The 21,545-nt window shown below is 43.1% G+C and overlaps 1 protein-coding gene across 1 annotated transcript in view; it reads left to right on the top strand.

Annotated features, from left to right (window-relative positions):
- The first annotated feature begins 31 nt into the window (after window positions 1-31).
- The window catches only part of DMAP1 (DNA methyltransferase 1 associated protein 1), a 31,830-nt gene continuing 10,316 nt past the window's right edge, over window positions 32-21,545 (top strand). Inside the window, exons 1-7 of the mRNA XM_057390615.1 lie at window positions 32-437; window positions 3,035-3,126; window positions 3,524-3,719; window positions 7,994-8,152; window positions 9,279-9,446; window positions 10,405-10,590; window positions 13,459-13,530. Of these exons, the coding sequence (XP_057246598.1) occupies window positions 336-437; window positions 3,035-3,126; window positions 3,524-3,719; window positions 7,994-8,152; window positions 9,279-9,446; window positions 10,405-10,590; window positions 13,459-13,530 (975 nt within the window). The 5' untranslated portion in view covers window positions 32-335. The remainder of the gene's footprint in view (window positions 438-3,034; window positions 3,127-3,523; window positions 3,720-7,993; window positions 8,153-9,278; window positions 9,447-10,404; window positions 10,591-13,458; window positions 13,531-21,545) is intronic.

The following is a 21,545-nucleotide window of genomic DNA, read 5'->3' as shown; positions in this document are numbered from 1 at the left end:
CCCCCGCGGGGCTGCGGGCCGCGGGCGCGGCGTGCGGAACCCCCGGGACCCGCCGGGTGCAAGGCCCCGTTGTTGGGCCTGGCGGGGGGATGGGAGGCGGCCGAGGGGGGTGTGTGTCTATGTAGATATAAGTGTGTGTGTGTGCGTGGGCATGTATATGCGTGCGTGTGAGCAGATATACGTGTGTKTATGTGTATACACACGCACCTACGCGTGTTTGTATGAGTCCGGGATATCCCCGCGGGAGTTAACCCCCGACCCCCGGTTTCCCGCCCTCCCAGAGCTGGAGGGGACGGACAGGACGGCGCAGAGAAGGCCACAAGGCAGGCGGAGACATGGCGACGGGGGCAGATGTACGGGACATCCTGGAGCTGGGAGGCGTGGAGTCAGAGAACACGGGCACCATCAACAAAAAGGACATCATCAACTCGGATAAGGTGAATTGCAGTGCCCGGAGGGGCTGCTGCGGGATTTCTGGGCACTTACTGACCTTGCATGTGGTGTTTGGGGTGGATATTGGAAGAAAAGGTGGAATAAACCGTGTGCCTTCTGAGTTACCTGTGCTGTGGCATCTGGTGTGGGATTTAAGCTGGAGCCRTGTAAGCAGAGTCCTGCTGAGCTGGGTTAGGCCCCAGGACATTCTCAGCTGTCTCCAAAATTCTCATTTTGTGTTGCTATCTAGACCCCAAACAATGGAAATAGTATAACACAGTTCTGTTTTGGAAGAAAGAAAATATTGTCTGATGTGATTGAATGGCAGAAGTCTTSCAACCATGGGAGATATTCCCTGTGTGGGGACGGTATGTGGCAGGGGACAACTGGGATGCATTGCCTGTGGGAATGTGGCAAGTTAGTAAATTCTGTTAAGTATGTGACATGATGTGTTCCATTCTGTGTGGTGATGTCTTGCAGTATCTAGTTGTCTTCTGTGTTTAAAATTTGGGCATGGTCTTGGATATGCCATGGTTTGTAAGGTAYTGGAAAGGTCAACTTTGGAATAGTTATGAAATGTGGAGGGGCTTTGCAATGAGCCCAGGGAACTCTCTGATACAGGGATTTGAAGTAAAGCTTGTGTATTTGGGGAAAAAAATCAAAACTAAACATACACAAGCACCCCATCCCTAAAAGCACTTCCTGGTTGTCATTGTTTGCCTCCACTGAAACGTTTGTCTCTGAAGAGAAGCACTGTGGGTTCACTGCCTTGCTAGGGCTGGGACACACAAAATAATTGGTGTAACGGAAAACTGCTGAGTTTCAGTCATTTAAAGGCTAAAATGTTAAAATTCACRGTTATTAGCTATGTTGGTGAACAGTGTCTGGTGAGCAGCTTGTTGCCTGGATTCAGCCTGCAGTGTTGCTACTGTTTGGAGTTGTGAGTTCTTCGATTTCAGTGTGTTTGTGTGTTAGGTAGCAGAGAGCCAGAGGAGTATTGGTCACTGGCTGACTCTTTGGAGCAGTGACCAAGATGATTTTCTGCTCAAGTTTACTGTAATGGGAAGAGAGAGAAAGGGAGAGTGCWGTGAAAAGTTTTGGGAGAGGTGCAGAAGGCCACTTGAACGAAACATTCAGAATTTGTACAAAGTAYGAAAACTGAGCCAAACCAAAGGTGTAAGCTGTTATCACATGGAGAGTGCAAAGTTGCTAATAACAGTGCAGCAGTTGCTCAGGAAATAGATCTGTTCTCAATTAGAAAAGAAACAGATTGATGTCTTGAAATCACAAGAGAACCATGAAGTACTTTCCAGTCCATTAGTGACTGAGAATGTTAAAATAAAAATTACTAGGCATAAAAACATTTGAATCAGCATGTCCAAGTAATTTGTTCTCAACTCCTAAAAGAGCTGGCTGAGCTGATCTCTGGCCTGTTGATATTAACTTTCAATAAATCTGGGAACTTTGGGGGAATTCCAGAAGTCTGTGTTCACACAGGGTGTGTGATGACCTGCAAGTAGCTGCCTTCATTGGCCTTACATTGCTGCTGGGCAAAGTGATGGACACAGTTTGATTAGGGAAGAAAAGGTGCTGATATAATGCATGTCTGTCATGAAGTTTTATGGAAAGTACTTGTAGTCCAAGATGACAGGTTATTATTTTTTTAGTGGGATCTTGAATTTGCTTGACAAAGGTGGCTTTATGGATTTAACAMAATTTATGATGCAGTGTTAGTTTTATTACTGAAAATACTCTGATTTAAAAGTTGGTAATGATATGGTAAACAAGTTTGTAATAGTAGTGACAGGGCTAGTAGTTACAAAGGTGGTACAATTGGACCAAATGCTCAGTAAACTTGTCCCTCTTAAATAAAGTATGAGTTCTTAATGTTGCTGCTGCTGTACCCACCTGAATCCAAAGCTGATCACCTGATGCAGCAGATTACTGATAAACTTGTCTGTGCAGTRTGAGTGGGACTGTGTCTTAGTAACCATAAATTCTGACAAGGGTTTAGGCGCCACATTAAGTTGGGCACACTGAATTCCTTTTATGAAGAAACTGTGTCAAAAAATTGTTTGCTGTGTGAATGGGAGAATGGAGGAGGGACTGGAAAGCTTTGGGAGGTGATACCGGTAGTTTTGCCAAGGGGCTGCTGCAAGGGCATGATCACAGCTGATAAAAACTGTAGCTTCAACAAAGTGACCAAAACTATAAAAATTTGTTAAGAGATTTCTGATCATCTCTAAAAGGTGGAGAATTGCTSTATTAAATGCATTAAAACCTCTGAGGGAGGCCAGTGCTTCCCTRCTAAGGATAGACTTAGTGTGCCAGCCCCTGCAATCTACAGCCAGATGTTCAGCTTGGAATTTGAGTGTGTTATCAGCAACAGCAAATGCCTTGGTATTGGTGAGCCCTATCACTGAAAGTGTGTACATTTTGTCTGTCAGTGCCTTCCACCAGGAACGGGCACTTTCCTGGAGAAATTCAAGGTGTCTAAAACCAGATAAAAGTAAAAACCATCACAGGGCACCAGCTTACAGGCTTTTAATGTTCCCTCAGGAATTTCTACTTTTGAATCTAAAATGCAATTCTTGTGTTTCAGAAAAAATCCAAGAAATCTTCAGAGACATTGACATTTAAGAGACCAGAAGGAATGCACCGAGAAGTTTATGCACTTCTGTATTCTGACAAAAAGTAAGAGCACATGGTCATCTGTGCAGGTTGTGGGGTGACCTGGGCTTTTGGTGGCAGGGCAGCATCCTCTTGAAACCAGGGGCAGTCTTGCTTCACAGATTGATTCCTCTTTGTGCTTGGCCCATGCTTGTGCCCTTCTCTTAGTCATGGACAATGTCTGTTTTTCTCTTATAAATTTGAGGAGCTTGCTTGATGTTGGAAATTAATTGGATACAGGCATAATTGTCTAATGCAGACAAACCTGTGTTCTTACCCTCTGTATCTAATTCCCTCTTAATCTCAGCTGGGAATAGCACCTGCTTTTATATCAGCAAAAAGAGTTCTGAGTCTGAAATCTCTTAGGGTTTGTTTTGGGCTGCTCTTTGCTTCTCATCACCAGCACTTTTCTCCACCACAGGGATGCACCTCCGCTGCTGCCAAGTGATACAACTCAGGGTTATCGAACGGTCAAAGCAAAACTGGGCTCCAAGAAAGTGCGGCCTTGGAAGTGGATGCCTTTCACCAACCCAGCAAGGAAAGATGGAGCGATGTTCTACCACTGGAGGAGAGCAGCAGAGGAAGGGAAGGATTACCCTTTTGCCAGGTTCAATAAAGTAAGTGGGAGCACTTTCAAACAGAAGTGTATAAATAGCTGCTGGAAAATACCCTTCAGTCAGTTTCTTGACTGTCCAGACAGGAAGTTGATTCTTTCAACAAGTGAAGGCTGAGTTAGATTTGGTAATTGCATTTTAAATTGCAGCATGATCTGCAACCATGTGAGCATGGACTGATGTCTCCAAATCATTTGGGTGAAGTGGGCCTTGTACGTGGTCAGAGCTTGCTAGACACCCCTATGTTTCAGGTGTGCAGTTACTGATTTGGTGAGGAGGACTCATGATACCTGCCTCTGTTCCTGACCAACATCCTCCTCYTGATTACAGGCTCAGGGTAGTAAAAGGTATTCTATTCTGAGTGAGACATAAAAGTCCTAAGTCTTGTTATTTTGCTCAGTATGAAAAAAATCGCTTGAGCTTCATGGCCAAAAAGGTGGCTTGCAACCTCTTGGCCAGATTCCAGCACAGATGCTGAATTACTTTGCGTTCCCTCTGAAATTGCTCTTGTGGTATCAGTGTGGTGCAGTCCCCTGTTCTTTGCGTCTTACATTAAATTGTCACAATGTGTTGTTGTAATCTCCTGCTGTCTTTTGTCCCAGATGTATCTGCTTTGAGTGGCTGGGCCTTTCATGTGTATGCACAAAGAAAACTACATCAAGATTTATACTTCAAAGTGAGGACCTCCAAAGTTAGGAAGGAGCAGAGTTAGGGTGCTTCCATAATGTAATTTAACTCCCTTCATGATGCAAATCTGAAAGAGTAAAAAAAGCRTGTGCTAACATGATTCCACAAAAGCTCTGCTTGTGTGTAACCGTATACAATATTTTAAGTTTGTAACCCRCAGAGCATCAGCTCTAACAAAGCTTGSCTTCCTGCAGAGTTAAGTGGTTGGTTGACCTTMTATGTTAGAAGGCTCAAGCTCTGACTGATGCTTTTCCTCTAGCTGGGACATTGGTAAGAGCCTCCTGTGGTATCTCTTCTCTGATGTCTGGGGTGGAAGTCTGAAGTATGACTCACTTAGTCGAGGCACCTACCTAGCTGTCTGAGCGAAACTTTGTGAGGCTAATTGTCTCTAAGACTCTACTGCTGGAACTGGTTTTGGCTGAGTTCAACTGAGTTTATCAGAGGGGGCCACACATCACATATGGGTGTTTTAATCATACGATTCTTGTTTCCTTAACTTTATCAGGTACTGTGAATTGACAGACTGAAGACCCTTCAGCAAGGGTGTAACCTTTAGATTAGTGGTACAGACCTCTGCCATCTGCAAATGCACAATTACGTAATGTCAGGAGCAAGTWGTTATCATTGTGCTGTAGTTGAGAAAGTTGAAGGCACTGGTGAAGAGTTTTGCAGATATTTTCTGCATCAGAGGAATTTTATTTGCTTTTCCAGACTCTTCAGTGAATTTCGTCTCACATACTTGATCCCTCTGCCTGAATCTTTCCCTTGAGCATGAGCCTGTTTTCCTGTGTAGTCTGTCCTGTTGGTCGCTCAAGCTCTTTAACCAAGCTCCTGGGTCACTGCTCAGTTGCTTTCCCTTTTCTCTGTGCTTCCAGTCTCCAGTCCAAATCCTTCCCCTTTGTTTTGAGATCCAAAATATAAGCTTGGGTTTCCCCCTGTACACTGAGCCTTGTTTCAGGGTGTGAAATAGTACAAAAGCAGCTTTGCAGCTTTTGGTGTTAGAGCAAAGCCATCTCTCAGCCAATACTATTTTTTTGGCTACCATCAGTAATAGCTTAGAGAAAGGGTATGAGAATAGGGCAAATGCATACTTTCCTATGTTTTGGTGGCCTTTGGCTTAAGGATTTTGTAACTTGAASTTTGTGTCTAATAATTCTTGCTAGGTATGTTCAGGACAGAAAGCTGCTTTGTGAGTAACCCATGCTAATGAGTTCTTCAGGTTAATTTTGTGTGGTGTGCGAAGGTGCTTTTTTCTGCTCATTTCAAACTGCTGCCTTGAAGTTWAGTCTCTCTGAGATCTTGTTACATGATGTAGTAAATTGTCCTTGTTGTGTACAATGTTTTCTGTAATTTGACGTGCCCTCCTGTGCACTCCCTTATTTTCAAATATCCTTTCTTTTGAAATGGGTGGACAAGGAGTGAGTATTCCTCTTCTGAGAGCGTGRTGCGTTTACATGTCGGCTATTTCCCTATTTCCCTCCTAACTTTTACTGTTCAGTTAGTATTTTCACCTCTATTAGGCACTGTGCTGATGTTTTTACAGAACTGTCTTGTGGCTTCAGGATCCGGAGCAGTTTCAGCTAATTTAATACTCATCATTGTGTGAGTTTATAGTGTGAAATGTTAGACTGAGAGAGGTTTTCTGGGCCATTGAACCCTCCTCTTGACTCTTTCAGGTCCTGCCACCATCCAGTCCCTTTCATAAACTGATCAAGTTCCTCTTGAAAAGCACTTGGCTTTTCCTGCCCCTCTGCTTCTTTGGGAAGCTCTTCCAGACTGTCTTTGCTCCATTTCATTTCCAGGTTAAATTTTCCATGTTAAATYGGCATTTCTTCGCAAGTCAATTTCTTTGTTCTTATTTCAGTTGTTCTTTTCTTCCCATGGGTATTCCTTTCATTTCATCTAGCATACTTGAAGCCTGCAGTCAGATTCTCTTTCAGACTTCCTTTGCTAGGATGCATTTTCTTCCAGTCTGCTGTGGGAAGACAAGCTCTCCACCCCATTACTCATGCTCTTCTCTCTACTTGTTTCCATTTCAGTGCATCTTTCCTGACCAGGGATCAGTAGTGCTACAGTTGGTATTCCTGCCAGTATTCTTGTTGTGCAATTGAAACACTGCCAGTTTCTGCTGGAAATCCCTCTCTGGGGGTCATATTTGCCTTTTCATGGTTATATTGCATTTGAGTGTATAGTCAGCCCGTGGTTGTCTCAAGCTTTCTGTCTGTTCCCACCKTCTCATTTGGTTCTCACCTGAGCAGCCATGAGTGGGGGCTGAGGAAGTGTTTTAGAAGTGTCTTTGCTCTTGTCACATTTTCATCTGATGAGGTGTCTGCCTCCATCCCTTCCCATCCATTCCAGAGGGCGCTGCTGGTTCTTCTCGTGTGTACGCTTCTCTAGAAATTATTTTGTTTCATGATGTGCATGGGACATCCTTAAAGTGTCTGATAAGATGGCTTTGCTCTAAGTGGAACTTGAAGATTGAGGTTCCGTGCACCCACAAGAGAGCTGCCTCACCTTTAAGTTTCTAGGTGATGGAAGAAGGCTATTATTTGGAGGTTTAGAAATGCTCCTCCAAGTTGTATGGAGTTCATGAGGATGACTTTCCTGGTGACAGGACAGGAAACCACAGAGGTGTTGAAGCACATCTACCGCTTGCATGCATATTATGTTTTCTTGTGGAGGCAGGACCTCCTCAGGCTGAGCAAAGTTTCACTGCAGGAGGAAGAGAGTGTGGGGGGAATAAGGGAGGAAAGCACTTGCTTTACCACATGCTAGGATTTCCCCTGATATAGTAAGTATTTTTTCTGTTCCTTTAGAACTCATGTGACACTTGTGTTCTGGACAGAACCCTTGCAGAGCAGTTCCAGGCTGGGGACAGTAGTGTGGACTTGGCCTTTTAGGCACCTGGGACACTGAGAGAGTTGGACTGTCATTTGGCTCTGTGGTTCTGCTGCAGAAAAAGGTCTATGGGGAAGGGAGGGACAAAGTTATTTGCCAGGTTTATGGCCTTCAGTTTTACAGTGCACAGCCTTTCAGATCTTCACGGTACTGTCTGCACCTAACATGAAAGAAGTAGTCTGAGTATTAAAGCAGAAGGTGTGCTAAAGGCTGGGGACTGCTGCTCCTTGACTTTCCTGTTCTTCCTGTACAAGTGAGCATGTCCCAACCCAAGTAAAGAGTCACTGTCAGGGCTSTTTTTGCCAAGATACTGGTTTTGCTCTATGGGAGGAATGCAGGCAGGCTGGCTGAACCTTGGTTTCACTGTCATGTTAGCCTGATAATTTTGAAACCCATAGTGAGGATGTGGATTGCTGACCTCTGCCTGTGTCAGTCACCTGAAATAGGTTTTCAGCCTCCCAGGTGGTAATTCCTGGTAGGCTTCCCTGAATGTCACGTTATGGCCCTGGCACCACACATTGCTCCATATCAAGTCCTTTGCCTGCTCATGATGTTTCCTACCAGGACTCATTGCTTAGGGTCCTGGCAGCCCCCACCATCAGTGCTGTGCTCGTGCTCTTGGCTCAGGTATCTTGGCAGTGAGGAGGGCAGTGCTGCAGGAGAKCTACCATGGTTTTCTCTTCTCTCCATAGACAGTGCAGGTTCCTGTCTACTCAGAGCAGGAGTACCAGATGTATCTCCATGACGATGCGTGGACCAAAGCTGAGACAGACCATCTGTTTGACCTGGCTCGGCGCTTTGATCTGCGCTTCGTGGTCATTCACGACCGCTACGATCACCAGCAGTTCAAGGTGAGTCCTGGGGGCCAAGTTGTTGCTAGCAACCTGCTGCWGTGGCATGTGTATGGCTTTCTTCACTTGAAAGAACAAATTACCCTTTATATCAACTTAATTAGGGGAAAATAATGAATTATTGGCAACAAGGTATATTGAATTTCCAGCACAAGGCATTGCTGGTTGCTTTGTTTATAATTAAATCCACTGTGACTTGTTCTCGTTCCCTGTTGTGTTTTATTAGAAAGTTAGGWGGTTTGCACTTGCCAAGAGAACAGCTTGTTGTTCCTTGAAGATAAGGCAGCTAAGGAGTTTGTTTATTTGAGCAGGCTAGGTATTTTGGATTCCAGTCTAGGCCCTTGGAGAAGGATCTGCCAATGAATCCTGGAGGTTGGGACTTCTCCCTGGTGCTGCTCCTGACCTGTGRTCTGACCTGTTCCATCATCTCTGCTGTGTAATAGGGATCATCTGTGCTCTGGAAGTGCAGCCCTGGTGTCATGACTGCAAATCTCCTGTTCTAGTTCCATGCCTCCTGGTCTCACAGGGAATGATATGACTTCTACAGAACAGCTCCAAATGCTGGAACTTTTTGTACTCCTCTGAAATGCTCACATGAAGAGCCTGTAGAAAAGTGAAATAACAAGAGTTTTCCCAGCTAATAATAACAAGAGCAGCCCAAACATCTTTGGTGCTTAAGTTAATGGAACACAACTCAGACTCCATGAAATGGAGTTGATACCTTCTTGATTGTGGCTTGAATGACTATTGTGTGGAACAACTTGGAGACCTGCACATTCATTGCGGTTTCCTGCTTACAGGCTTTCTCCCCTCAACTCTGCTTGCATCCTTTTATCTGGGGATGCTTCACTGCTGTATTGTCTCTAAAACCTCAGCATTGTTGGRTCTTTTGGTGGATGTTTTTAAAGTAGTACTTGTGAACCCATGACAGTTAATTCACACAGCTCACTGAGAAACTCCTCCTTTGTCATTCTYCTGGCACTTGCAGGCATCCCTGCTGGCCTTGTTCCCAGGCATTGTGTCTTATATTGTATGTGACATCCTTCAGCCAGTGGTCCTTTGGTGGCTACTGACAAGGTGTTATTTGGTCTTCCATAATGTTGTCCTCCTGTGATGTCTTCCACAGAAAAGGTCAGTGGAGGACCTGAAGGAACGGTATTACCACATTTGTGCCAAGCTGGCAAACATTCGTGCAGCTCCAGGCACAGATCTGAAAATCCCAGTCTTTGATGCTGGCCATGAGAGACGAAGGAAGGAACAATTGGAAAGGCTTTACAATAGGACACCAGAACAGGTAACTTGGGGAGGAGAGCATCACTGCTCCAAAAGATTGATAAGTTGAATCAGTAGGTGTATCACTCAGCCCAGAGGGTGGGAAGGGTAAAGAAGGGCCAGACAAAAAAAGAGCAACACCTGAATACAGCTTTTGTTGTTGGGTTAAATGTCACTTCAAGGGTTTAAAAGGGTAGTAACTGAGAAATCTGACTGTACAGGAGAAAGGGCTGCATGAACAGAGTTATGGTTTCTGGTAACTGCCAGGACCTTCTCAGTCACACTGACTGTATTAGTCCTCTGATGGAAGCGAATTCTCAGATCAATGTCCTTACGAGTACTGGAGTCTTGTGGAGAGAGAATTATTTCCTTGAGAGTAAAATTCTTTCCAGAAAGCATCAGACACTAAATCTGCATATTTGGTTCTCGTCTGTGTTGAAACTACGTAATGGTCCTAGGATTTAGAGATGAAGAAGCTCTGTTTTCCATAGGCTGGGGGAGAAGGTCCTTTTCAGTTAGCTCCCTTTGAGGACAAGTTCCTATGTGGGACTCTGCTTGTTCCCCCTGTTGGCAGGTGTCAGTACTAGGCATAGCTGCTCTGGGTTCTGTGTGCTATGTCTGGGGAGGGGGACCAGCTTTTCACTACACTCCATTTGCAACTACAGCATATTTGGGCTTTTTTTTTTTTACCCTTCTGTCTGTGCTTTTGATCTCTGGAAGATGGGGTTAGTAATTTATGGATTATTGAGGGKTGCATCATGCATTTTGTGATACAGTACCTGCCAGATTGTAGAGTAGCATTGCCATGGGTGCAGGGTAAGATTATGAAGTGTAACATGTTCTACAAATTCAAGATGTTAGGCAGGAGCATAAAATCACTCCCAGGCTGGCCCAGGGCAGAACTGTTATCGGTAGATGGCCCCCTTGCATTGCCAGGCCTCCRCTGCTCTCTGACTGCCCTGACATGCTCTGGTCTGCAGGTGGCAGAAGAAGAATACCTCATCCAGGAGCTCCGCAAGATTGAAACCAGGAAGAAAGAGAGAGAAAAGAGAACCCAAGACCTGCAGAAGCTCATCACAGCTGCTGACACCACCACTGAGCAGAGGCGTGCTGARCGCAAGGCTCCCAAGAAGAAGCTACCACAGAAGAAGGAGACAGAGAAACCTGTAAACATTTCTCTCTTCTTCTTTTTTTTTTTTTTTTAAATTTTTAAGTTCTTTCCCCTGTTTATGCTCTGGCTGGGTATTGTGTTGTCTGCAGCAATCCTGTGGGGATCAGGCCCTTTTTGGGTGTGGGYAGTAACTGCTGGCTGCCTTCCTGCAGATGTTTTTTGATTACATCTTTGGAAGGCACGTTGGTGTAAGGCAGCCATTGTCAGGGTCCCCTGGTGTGCTCTCTGTCTCTCTCCCATTATCCCATAAAAATGCTGATTTAAGTCCTGCTTCTTTTTCCCTCCCTGAGAAATGGGATGAAATTATGCCAACCATTTATGCATCATGGCAAGGARAAGCATCCCTGTCCCTGCTTCTTCCAAATGTATTCTGTTATTGCTATGTAGGGTTGGCCCACAAACCCACTGTCTTTCACCTGACTTCTTTTACTAGTCCAAGTTTTCCTTTCCTCCTCAATTCCTGTGTTTCAGCAGCATCTCCCCAAACTCAGTACATACCCCTCTCCTGATCCTTTAGCTGTGATCAGACCAACTCTGCTGTGACACTCTCGTGTTCTGGGAGCTACTGCTGTTTCTCCATGAGCTGAGCTGAAGTCTAAGGAGCCCAGAAAGCAGATTTCAGTTCACATTTGATGCTACCTCAGTTTCCCTTTCTGGAAAGAGTAGGACAGCATGGACTGATCTAAATTTAGCGCCTTCAGTAGGAAAGGTCTGTTAAAAAATCTCAGATGTTTTCAGTGAGTCCCTGGGAATTCCTGTCCCTCCACCTCTGTGAACAGAGAGTACTTGTGTCATGTTTCTCCAAAAGGTTTTGTACTGAGAGGGGAGTGAAGCAGTGAATTCTAGACAGTTATTGCTTGAAGTGTGCCTAATGGCTAGCACATCCTCAAAACACTCTTTTGGTGTGTCGTGTCCCATGTGTGTCCCTGCTGTGTGATGAGTGTAATATCACTGGGCACCTTGTGCATTGAATTCCCTTAAGGGTTGTTCTGGGAAAGCTCAGCCATGGCTGGCATATCTCCCTGTAAAGAAAGCAGTTTATCATTGGTGGTAATGAAAAAGAGAGAGCTAGAGTTGGGGCTGGAAAGATGCTCAAAGCGAAGGAGTCCACCCCTAAATGTTGGCAGGAGCCTGTCTGCAGGCATGTAGTGCATAGGCACACCAGTGTGGGCAGAGGAGCAGTTTCTGTTGTTGCACTAGCATCATTTCAACCATGACAGAGTCCATTAGGAGTCAATTACCAACTATAGCCGGGAAATGTTAAGAAAAAAATTGCATTTTAACTAAGAATTTGAATCGGGAGCTGCATCAGCATCATTTCAACAAAGGAAAATCATTTAGCAAAGAGTCAATTGAGGTTGAAGCGTTCACAGCATGTACAGGCTGTACAGGCACATGAGGCAAAAGAACCCATTTAATTGCTTATTGCCGAATGCAAGTCAGAGTTGGCTCATCTGAGGCGAGGGTTTGATTGCCCCACACTGCTTGTATCAGGGTGCTCAGCAACAGGCTGAGGGGCAGRGTGCAGGGAGTTTGGAAGACAGCCTTCATTCAAAGGAAGCAGAGAGGATTAGTTTTTKATTGCAGCCTTGTTTGTCTCTAATAGTGCAAGCAGGGAGGATGTATCCTGCCAAAGATCAAACTGATCTCTGCAGGTTCATGAGCCCTGTTGGTATTAAATACTTTTTCCTTCATGGTCATGTTTAGGCATCTCTGCCTGGGGCCTCTGTTTATTGGATAACTGAAATAATCTTAGTGCCTGGCCATGCAGAGTGGTTTGCAGGGTGCCACCTCAAGACCAAGACCTAGAGATAGCTGATAGGGATGTGAGAGTCATTGGCAGGGAACTTCAGAAATTGAGTCACTGTCCTTCAGCATCTCTTATGATCTTGGGGCAGCCCTGGTTGTCTCAGTCCTGTTTGGAACAAAGAAAGAGCAAACTGCAGAGCCTCTCTGCAGAGAAATGTGGAAGCAGCAAGGCAAATGCTAACTCCAAAGAAATGGGGAGATTTGAGGTGACTTATTTTTGGAAAAACGTGATTGTGCATGTGTGTTGCAGAGGTTGTGGCTGTGCTTAGCTTGAATCATAAGTATATCTGACCCATTCAGGGGATTCCAAACCATTCAGTGCACAAATAGCCAGGTTTAATAGTTTAAAAGTCTGCTCACCTTTGCTCATCAGCAGATAAGGGAATGCATTTCTTTTTTTCCATTCTGTTGAAATGCAACTAAATCCTCTGCTGTTAGCAGCAGAAGCACTGGAAGTTTGCTGCATGTTAATGCTGTGCTTGAAATATGAAGTAAGAAAGAAAACTGACTAATGAGTGGACAAATGGCAAAACATGTATGAACAGCAGGCYTTCCTGGGAGGGGGCAGTCCTTGCATCCTCATTAGTGGGCTCATGTYTGTACAGATCAGAGGTTTCTCAGCTCATTCCTTAGAGAGTTTGCAGTCAAAAGCCAAGATACAGGGAAGTCTTGGGCTGTTTTGAACGGTGAAATGGGTCTAAGTTAGATAAGGATGATATTGGACAAATATGTATGAATACCATTTGGGGTCAGGGTTTCTGTGCGGATGGGTGTGAGTCTCAGTGCAGATCAGTGCATTTAAACCAGCTGACCAAAAATGGTTGAGCTTTCCAAATGTACCTTGAATTGGAGTATTCTTCTCAATGAATTGCYTTGGATTTTCCCACTGAATCCAGTTGCCTGGGATTTTCCTCTTGCCTCAGCCCTGACATGTGGCCATGGCAGGTGGTTCTCTCTCATAGGAAACAGTGTTTCCCCTTCACATAGTCTCTATATGAAATCTTGTGTTTTTTGTGTTTCCTCCATCAACACATCCTGTTTCAATCTCTTTCAGGCTGTTCCTGAGACTGCTGGCATCAAGTTTTCTGACGTCAAATCTGCAGGTGTCACGCTGCGGAGCCAGAGGGTAGGCTCTTGTCCTGGTCCCGTGGGATCTCTGTTAATATCTTTTCCTTTGCCTGGATCTCKTCTCATCTGTTCTCCTTTTATAGCTAAAGAAAGTAAAGTTCTTGCCTCTAAAATAAGAAAGGAATTCCATAAATGTGGAGACTCAGAAACCTGGAATGCTGGCTCTRTGAAAGCCAGCTCATTGCCTTGCAGAGGCACCTGAACTTACTGGTGTTTGTCAGTGATGTTTCTGCCCTGCTGTTGGACACCTGTAACAGACCCCAAAAGAGCTGTCTGGTCCAAACAGAGCTCACAGSCAGAACTAATGAGTCCCATGGAGCACATGTGTTAATAGCTGAGAGGTGCTTTTGTAGTGGTTTGGGGTGGAAGTGACCTTAAAGATAATCTAGTTAAGATGAGCTTTAAAAACTGGATGTTCAGATTTTATTTTGTAAAAAACAGAGAGACATAAACACATAAATTTTTTAGCTTTTCTGTTTATTTTATATTAGAAAATTCTTTTTGGAAAAGCCCTGTGTTTATTCTGTTGTAGAGATATTCCTGTGTAAAGAACTTCCTTGCTGTTCTTGTATTGCTTTCTTATATCAGCAAGAGTTGACGCCTGCCTCTTAGCCACAGGTTTTGGGATACCAAGTAAATTAAACCTGCTTGGCCAATGGAATGTTTTCAGAAGAGTTTGATAAGAAAATCCTGTGTGCCCATACAAGTACTTTTTGCTTTTTCCTAGCCAAAAAAAAAAAAAAAAAAAAGATTTTTAGTTGCTTTATTATAGCAAAGTTGGGTACATACTTTCCTTGCCTGGCACCCTCACTTGGCATAGTAAGTTTAAAAGACTGTTTTTATGGAATGTTGCTTTGATATCAGAAAGGTTTCAGATCTTGCTGGCTGTTCATAGAAATGTGTTTGGGATAATACTGCTTCGATGTACAGGTGCATATATATGTCAGTATACTGGTGTGTGTGTGTGTATAGTACCTGTCTGAATGAGGACCTACAGCCTTGAGGAAATCACAGTCCAGAGATGAGCAAGACTGCAGTGCATGYGTTGAGATTTATGGAGACGTGGCAAATGTGTTCTCCAGCACTAAGATAAATAGAGCAATTTATGGAGATTGATTTGGATTTTGAAAACTAATAAGTAATGGTTGATCTTTTCTATATTTTTTACCCCTTTTGGAAGAGAAGTTGAGCAATAGCCTATCAGGGATGGAACCATGATCCCATGGTTCCATGGGAAACCAGCAAAACCAGCAAACCAGCAAACCAGCTGGCAAAGCCAGCAGCCTTTTTGTGCTCCAAACAGGCAATTCAAATCCCAGCCTTCATGAAAATGGGTGCTACATGCTTTTATCTGTTGCCTTTAATGCTCAYAAGATGCAGTGCTAAGCTGAGGCATGGCAGTCTGATTCAGCAGCTTTTAGCCTGCAGTATCCAAGCTCCTGGAGTGACTTAGGGCAACTTTCTGTGCTCTACTTGAAATTTTTAAGGAGACAAATGCTTTCTTAGAATTACCAGTGGTTTGTGAATTAAAGAAGATGGCACATCACTAATCTAGGTGAAAAAACAACACTTYGCTGTTTGAAAATGTGAAACCTACCTCTAACCCAGAAAAATGAATTAATTTGTGGCTTTTAGCCAGTCACCTGGCTTTCTTATCCAAGCCTTCCCTGTTTTTAAAATGGGAGCTATTAGACTCACTTGGTTCACAGATGCATGATGGGGAGAATTAATTATATGAGGTCAGTATGGGCCTTTTGAACTGGTAAGAGGTGCTGAAGAGCCAAATGTTACAGAGTTGACAGTCCATGCTAATCCAAATTATTTTACTTGTACGATTTATATGGCAAACCCTCTGAACTCCAGTGGTGTGGAATTGATCAGGGTGGGGGCTGACTAGGACTAAGTGAGGAATTGGAATGAAGTGCTGGAAATTCATACTCTGGAAACATCCAGCATAAGATGTTTTGCTCTTAGCATGTTGAAAAATGATTTCTAAAAGCTTGTGTTGTCCTGCAATAAGTTCTTTTGTCTGAGGACTTAAAGAGTTCCTCACCTAAAGGTTTCTATTGTCCTTCTTTATTTTATACTTTGCTACTGTGCTTTATGCCTTCGTGGTTAGGTGGAGTAGGAATTTGCACTGAGATCAGGGCTCAACCTCTGTCATGTGTGAAAAATGTACCATATCATCCCCAGGATAATAGCACTTACTCTTTGATTAGAGATTTTTTTTTCCTGAGGATTTACAATTAATCTGAAATCTGAGTTAAAATTAATTTATAGAAATGCGTCCTTGAAGAAAAAGTTAGGAATCCGTATTCAACTTAATTTGTTCCCAGTAGTTTTTATGACAATAGCCATGGCTTTTCAAATTCCCCCTGTCATTAAAGCTTACACAATCTTATGGACAGGCTGAATTTGAAGACTGTTTTTTTTTTTTTTTTTCCCTGTGAGGATTAATGGTCACTTACAGCCATTATTCTTCATAACCGAAAGTTTCTCCTTCAGCAGACGCTGAAGAGTAATCTTCTACAGTGAGTTCGACAAGCTGCTTTCTATCAGACTGGCTTCAGTCTCCCATTGTTCTCCATGGGACTGTGGCCACAGGCAAAGAAGGCCACAGCCCCTGTGCCCTTGCTCTGCATGGGATTTCCCTCTGCCTCCTGACAGCACAGACTGCAAATTTCTTTAAGGCAGTGGAAAGCTGGGCATTATGAAAAGCTTCCTCTTAATTCAAGATGCTGTATTGCCTTGCTGCCATTGAGAACAGGAAGACAGTAGCAGATGTTTTGGAAAGGGTGAGCCATCCCAGAGTTTCTTGAAAAGAATTTTAGAGCTTTACCTTTGCTGTTAGTAACACAGTGTTATGAAAATAACATCAGAAGTGTATTAGTAATCCTAAGTATTACTTCTGGAAAACTTCCTGTTATACCAGGTCTGTTCAGCCGGGAGTCAGACAAGCAAGGAGCCAGAGGAAAAGAGACATGGGTAGGGAATTTGAACAGGGAAAGGTGAGAAAGAGACTGAAGTAAAGGCAGGGAGCGATAAGGAAAGAATGCTTTGCTGCGGATCTGCCTGAAGGAAGGGAAAATGGAAGCTGTTGAACTTGAATCTTTTCCAGGATCCAGACAAACCAACAGTAACCACATGTTTGTGATCAGGGCATCATGTTGCTTCAGTAGGGCAGAACTGAGTTTATTTTGATTTCACCACAGTGTTTCTGTACCATGTCATGTTCAGCTTTCTTTTAAGTTTAACCTTTGTCTTTCACTTTATTGTGTTCAGAGTACTTGACTTTGGCATAGTTAACATCTCTKCAGTGTTTTAAGTTGTTCTTCTCTCTCAGCCTTATCTGTGAATTTTAACTTAGGTTTTTGGTAATGCTGTTGAATTATTGCAGCAGTGCTTTTAAAAGGAAGGTGATGCATGGAAAAGGGTGGATGTTTGTACCTACTCCTACATGTTGARGTGTATGTCTGTGTCCTTGCTCTGTTGATTGAGTGATGTCTCATCTGGAAACAAAACAAAACTGTCTGATGAAAAGGATCTTGTAGAATTCTGTTTGCAGAAAGGACTGAGGGATGCTCCAGCTTAGTCATTCAAAGCTGGCCTCCTCCTCTCAGAAAAAGCTTATAGCCAGCAGCCTGTCTCCATCTGCTTTACTGGGATCTTGTAGACAATTTGCCAGTTGAACAAATTAAGAAAGAAGTAAAGGAAGGAAAATTRTAAGTAGAGCTTTAGTACCCAGTGATTCAAATATTCACACTCACCCACTTTTAAATATTTAGTAGCCTCCTGAGCAGTTTTTTAGCACTGATTAATGAATAAAAATGTGCTGTGGTTGTGTGGGAAAAGCTTGTGCATGAATTCTTTCATTTTTTTTTTCTTGGAGTGAGAACGAAGTGCTTACYGCAACTCCAAGGTGAATGATATTTCTAGAGGAAGATGGGATTGTATGTATGTGTTTAGACCTGTTTATTCTCTGTATTTGATCTGACCAGTAATTAAATGGCCGAGCACACTGCCTGTTTACTCTGCATCAAAGGCTACTGGCTCCGTTCCTTCCCTGTCATTAATGCAAACCCAGACCTCATTGGCAGTGAACATGTGAAACATCTGTCTGTCCTCCTGTGATCAATACTGTCCCTTCAGAGGTTCAGCTTTTGGAAGCGGTTCCATAAAATACCAGTTATTTTTATTTGGATTTGATACATTTAATTACTTGGAGCAATTAATTATTTATTTGTTTTGTATTGATTGCACTCCAAGGCATTCTAACATCAATCTCATGGAGACCAGCATACCCTTATTAGGTGGGAAAGTTTATGTTTCCAGGTCTGAACATCCCATGGATTAGTTAGCTGAGATGTGCTTGTTGCTTCTGCAGGCAATTTTTCATTAGTGACGTTGTATGTTTTGCACTCTACAAGAGAGTGGGTGAGAGTAATTTCCAYGGGGAGTCTGACAGGTGTGGAAGGGAAGTATTCATCTCATTTCTGTGAGTAAAAGTTATGAAGAAATGATGCAGGCTGGATCGAATTCATGTTGTGGCATTGCCATCTATTTGTTGTATTACGTGCCCTTTAATTAGGGCCAAGAGAGTGCTGGTGCATTTCCTAATCAAACTCCTGTCTGTAGAGAATGAAATAAGATGAAAATATTGGTGTATTTATCTTTAAAGAGAACTGCAAAGGATACAAAATCTTGAATGAACTAGAGAAGGTGAATCCAACACGTCTCTTCCTCCATTCGCATTCTTAGCTAAACCAAAAGGCACTTAATGTTAAATTGCTGAAAGAAAATAGATCCATCACCTTTTTTGTGGAGGTCATTGGTGTGGGGGAGAGCATCTGGACCAAAGCTTTAGCAGGTTCTTGGGTATGAGGAGAGCACTCTAGAGTACAGGAGTGGGGTCACTCTGGGTARAGGAATGGGGTCTTTGAAATAAATTGTAGCTCTGGAAAGGACAGTCCGTTTGCTGCTTCTATTGAATCATCCAGTTCCAAACAGCGTCCATGCAGTAGGAGCCCTCAGGAACYTTTGTTAGTCCTGGATTTGAGAAGCTTTTACTACCTTTGTGTGCCCATAGAGGCACAGTCTGGGTTGCCATTCATCAGCCGGTTTTATTGTTCAGAGCTCCATATATATCACTTTTTTCTTTCATTAGTGTAACCAATATAATGGTCAGACTGTAATTAGTCACTGTGGTTGTTCGTATTTGTGTAAGTGTAGATTCAGTTAAATTATTTAAGAGAAAAGCAACATCAATTCAAGACTAGATGCAGGTTTTGMTACACTTACCTGTGTCTGATCTGAAAGTTTACATTATGTTCTTGTACTATGGGAGAATGTCCTTGGAATTGCTCCYCCCGTGGCTGGTCTTAGGGCCCTCCCTGCAATCACAGCACACACTTCTGTGCTCTTGATTTGTTTCAGCCAGATGCAGCTCAGAGGCTGCAGCCATTTCCATGTTCTGCAGCTGCCTCTATAGGTCTCATCTTGGTCTCCAYGCCTATAGTGAGARGCAGGGGCTGGACTATCTGGGAATCTGCAGATCTGCTTAAAGCAAAATACTGTAGTGTCATTCTGGTAATGTGCTTTTAACATAAAATACCCTCCAGTAAAAATGTCCTGTGCAGTTCTTTCTTCTGCACCATCTATTTTCTTATTTTTTCCTACACAAACACTTTCTGTAGTCCTTTTGCATTTGTTTTATAGGCTTGCACTATTTTTAAAGCAAAAGGTATTTAAGGACAAGGAATCTCAGGACTGGTAAGTGGCAGATAATACTTTGCTTGCCAGACAATGTCCACCTTCTAAATGGCAGGCAGTCCTGGCAGGGTGTGAATTCCTCTTGTCTTCTCAGGTGTCTTGTTTCTTGTCACAGCCTGTGTGTCAAATGGGGAGAAAGCTGGTGCTTTCCAGGTTCTGAGCCATCATTGTGTGGATTCCAAGTAGCCCTGAGTTTAGACCACTTGTGCTGTGTCAAAGCAATCTGTACCCCCTTTCTGGGGGAGAAAGTATGAAAAGCTTGAAGACCCTTTTGCCTGCAGTGGTGCAAACCCCGCATGCAGAGACATTGATGCTCCAGGACCTTTGGTTCCATTAGGAAATCTRTCTTAGCCTTACCCCTAGAATCAGTGCTACAGGTGAATAATGAGGCATTAATATTTACAGGATCACTCAGCTGCTTCTTTGCCATATGCCTAGGTGTCCTGTGCTTCTCTGGTAAGTGTTGGCCTCCCTCATCTCAACAAAGCTTTCACTAGGTATATTCCTGTAAAACTGGTTTAATTTGCTAGGAGGATGCAAGTACAGAATTTATATTTCTGCACAACTTATTTGGGTATTTGTCAAGTATGTCTAACTACAGTCCAAAAAATCCTTAAATAACCATTTACATAAGTTACTATAGAAATGTTTTCTTTTTAAAAGATTGGTTTATTTAGCAYTAAGCCTCACTGACAGAACAAGTTGATGGTATGTGCCACCCCAGAGAGATGGCTTTGTGTTTATTGTCTTACATAGCAGTACAGAGATAGTATAGTGGYATTGTCCTTATTTTCACCTGTGCAAAGTCTTAATGTGGCAGATCAGCAGTCAGACAGAAGATACACAGTCCATAGCTGTAAGCTGGGGCAGCAGGTACGAGGGAAGCATGTATGTTTATTTGAACAGAAAATACTTGGGCAGTTTCACACTTTTCTAGATTTTGCATATATCTATTGCACTTGCCCATCCCTCTTCCACTGCAGCACTTCAGTTCCAAGCAGTAAAGCACTTTATAATTTCAGAAATGTGCAGGTTCATATCTGAAATTGAATTTTTCAGATGGGGTTTTTCAAATTCCAGAGCTCTAAGACTAAAGTACTTAATATGGTTCTTTCCTTCCTTGAGTCTTAAAACTGTGCAGGAGTGGAGGCTCTCTGCTCCTGCAGGGTAGAGCCATGCAGCCCAGGAAAGTTTGACCTTCAGGCAGAAAATGCAAAAAACATTATTCATCTGAAACTTTTAATACTCCTTCCTGGAAATCCACTAAACCATTCAGTACTCTAAAGATATCCATGAAGAAAGTGCCTAATGAGAGAGTTTTCTTGCTGCTGAAATCCACAAAGAAGGTGGTTTTCAATGTCAGTGAGCTGTATTATAATGCTGAACAAYACTGGTGCTGGTGTATAAAACCACAGTTTACAACTRTACAGACACAGGTCAGATGTGTGGAGATTTTAGGATTAACGTTTTTAGGACAGTTTAGGGTTGAGGAAGGCTGATTTTAAGGAGAAGTTTACTTTAAAATAGAATTAAAATGAAGTGTAGCATTAGGGAGGGTACATGTGAAATATTCAAATAATCACTGATTAATTTTAAGAACCTTGTATTTTGGTGRTAGACCAAACAAAAGGTTTCTGCACAGAAGAAGATTTTTTTGGGAGGAGTGGGAAGTTGGGAGTGTTAGAAAAGGGGCATTTATGAAGTAAGTCATGAATTGACATTTAAGATGACCACACAGATAAAACCACTCAAGGGCCCTGGCTGCATCTGTAAGTCCTGCAGACCTCTTCCATTCCTAGTGCAGATCCCCATGACAGTCTCTACCTGCCAGGTGGTGATGCTGTGAGACATAATGGGACTGTGTTGAAAGCTCTGCTGTTACTTAGACTTCATTAGTCTACTAAAATAGATTCAAATACATTTACAACTATGCTTAAAAGTATTAGCATAAATCATGGAAACTGAATGGCACACAAAAATGAATGAACCAAATCTGTTTGGGGAGGCTATATCTTCAGTTATTTCTTATCCTGTTTGTTCATTTAATGAATTTTGCCAATTAGCAATTAATTTGCAGTAGGCCTCCTAGTCATTAGTGTGAATTAGCAAGGTTTTGTTGGCGGAATGCCTCGAACATTAAATGAAAATCCTGTATCATGCAAAACCTCAAGGGTACTCYGTGGTAAGACCTTCCACTTGAAGAAATTGAACTGCAGAGGGTCCACCCCAGTCTCAGCTCCTGCT

Source organism: Malurus melanocephalus, unplaced genomic scaffold, assembly GCF_030028575.1.
Source record: "Malurus melanocephalus ecotype Western Australia unplaced genomic scaffold, MMel_1.1 scaffold_28, whole genome shotgun sequence".
Classification (NCBI taxonomy): Eukaryota; Metazoa; Chordata; class Aves; order Passeriformes; family Maluridae; genus Malurus; species Malurus melanocephalus.
The sequence above is the reverse complement of the archived record's forward strand: the minus strand, read 5'-3'. Positions and strand labels throughout refer to the sequence as shown.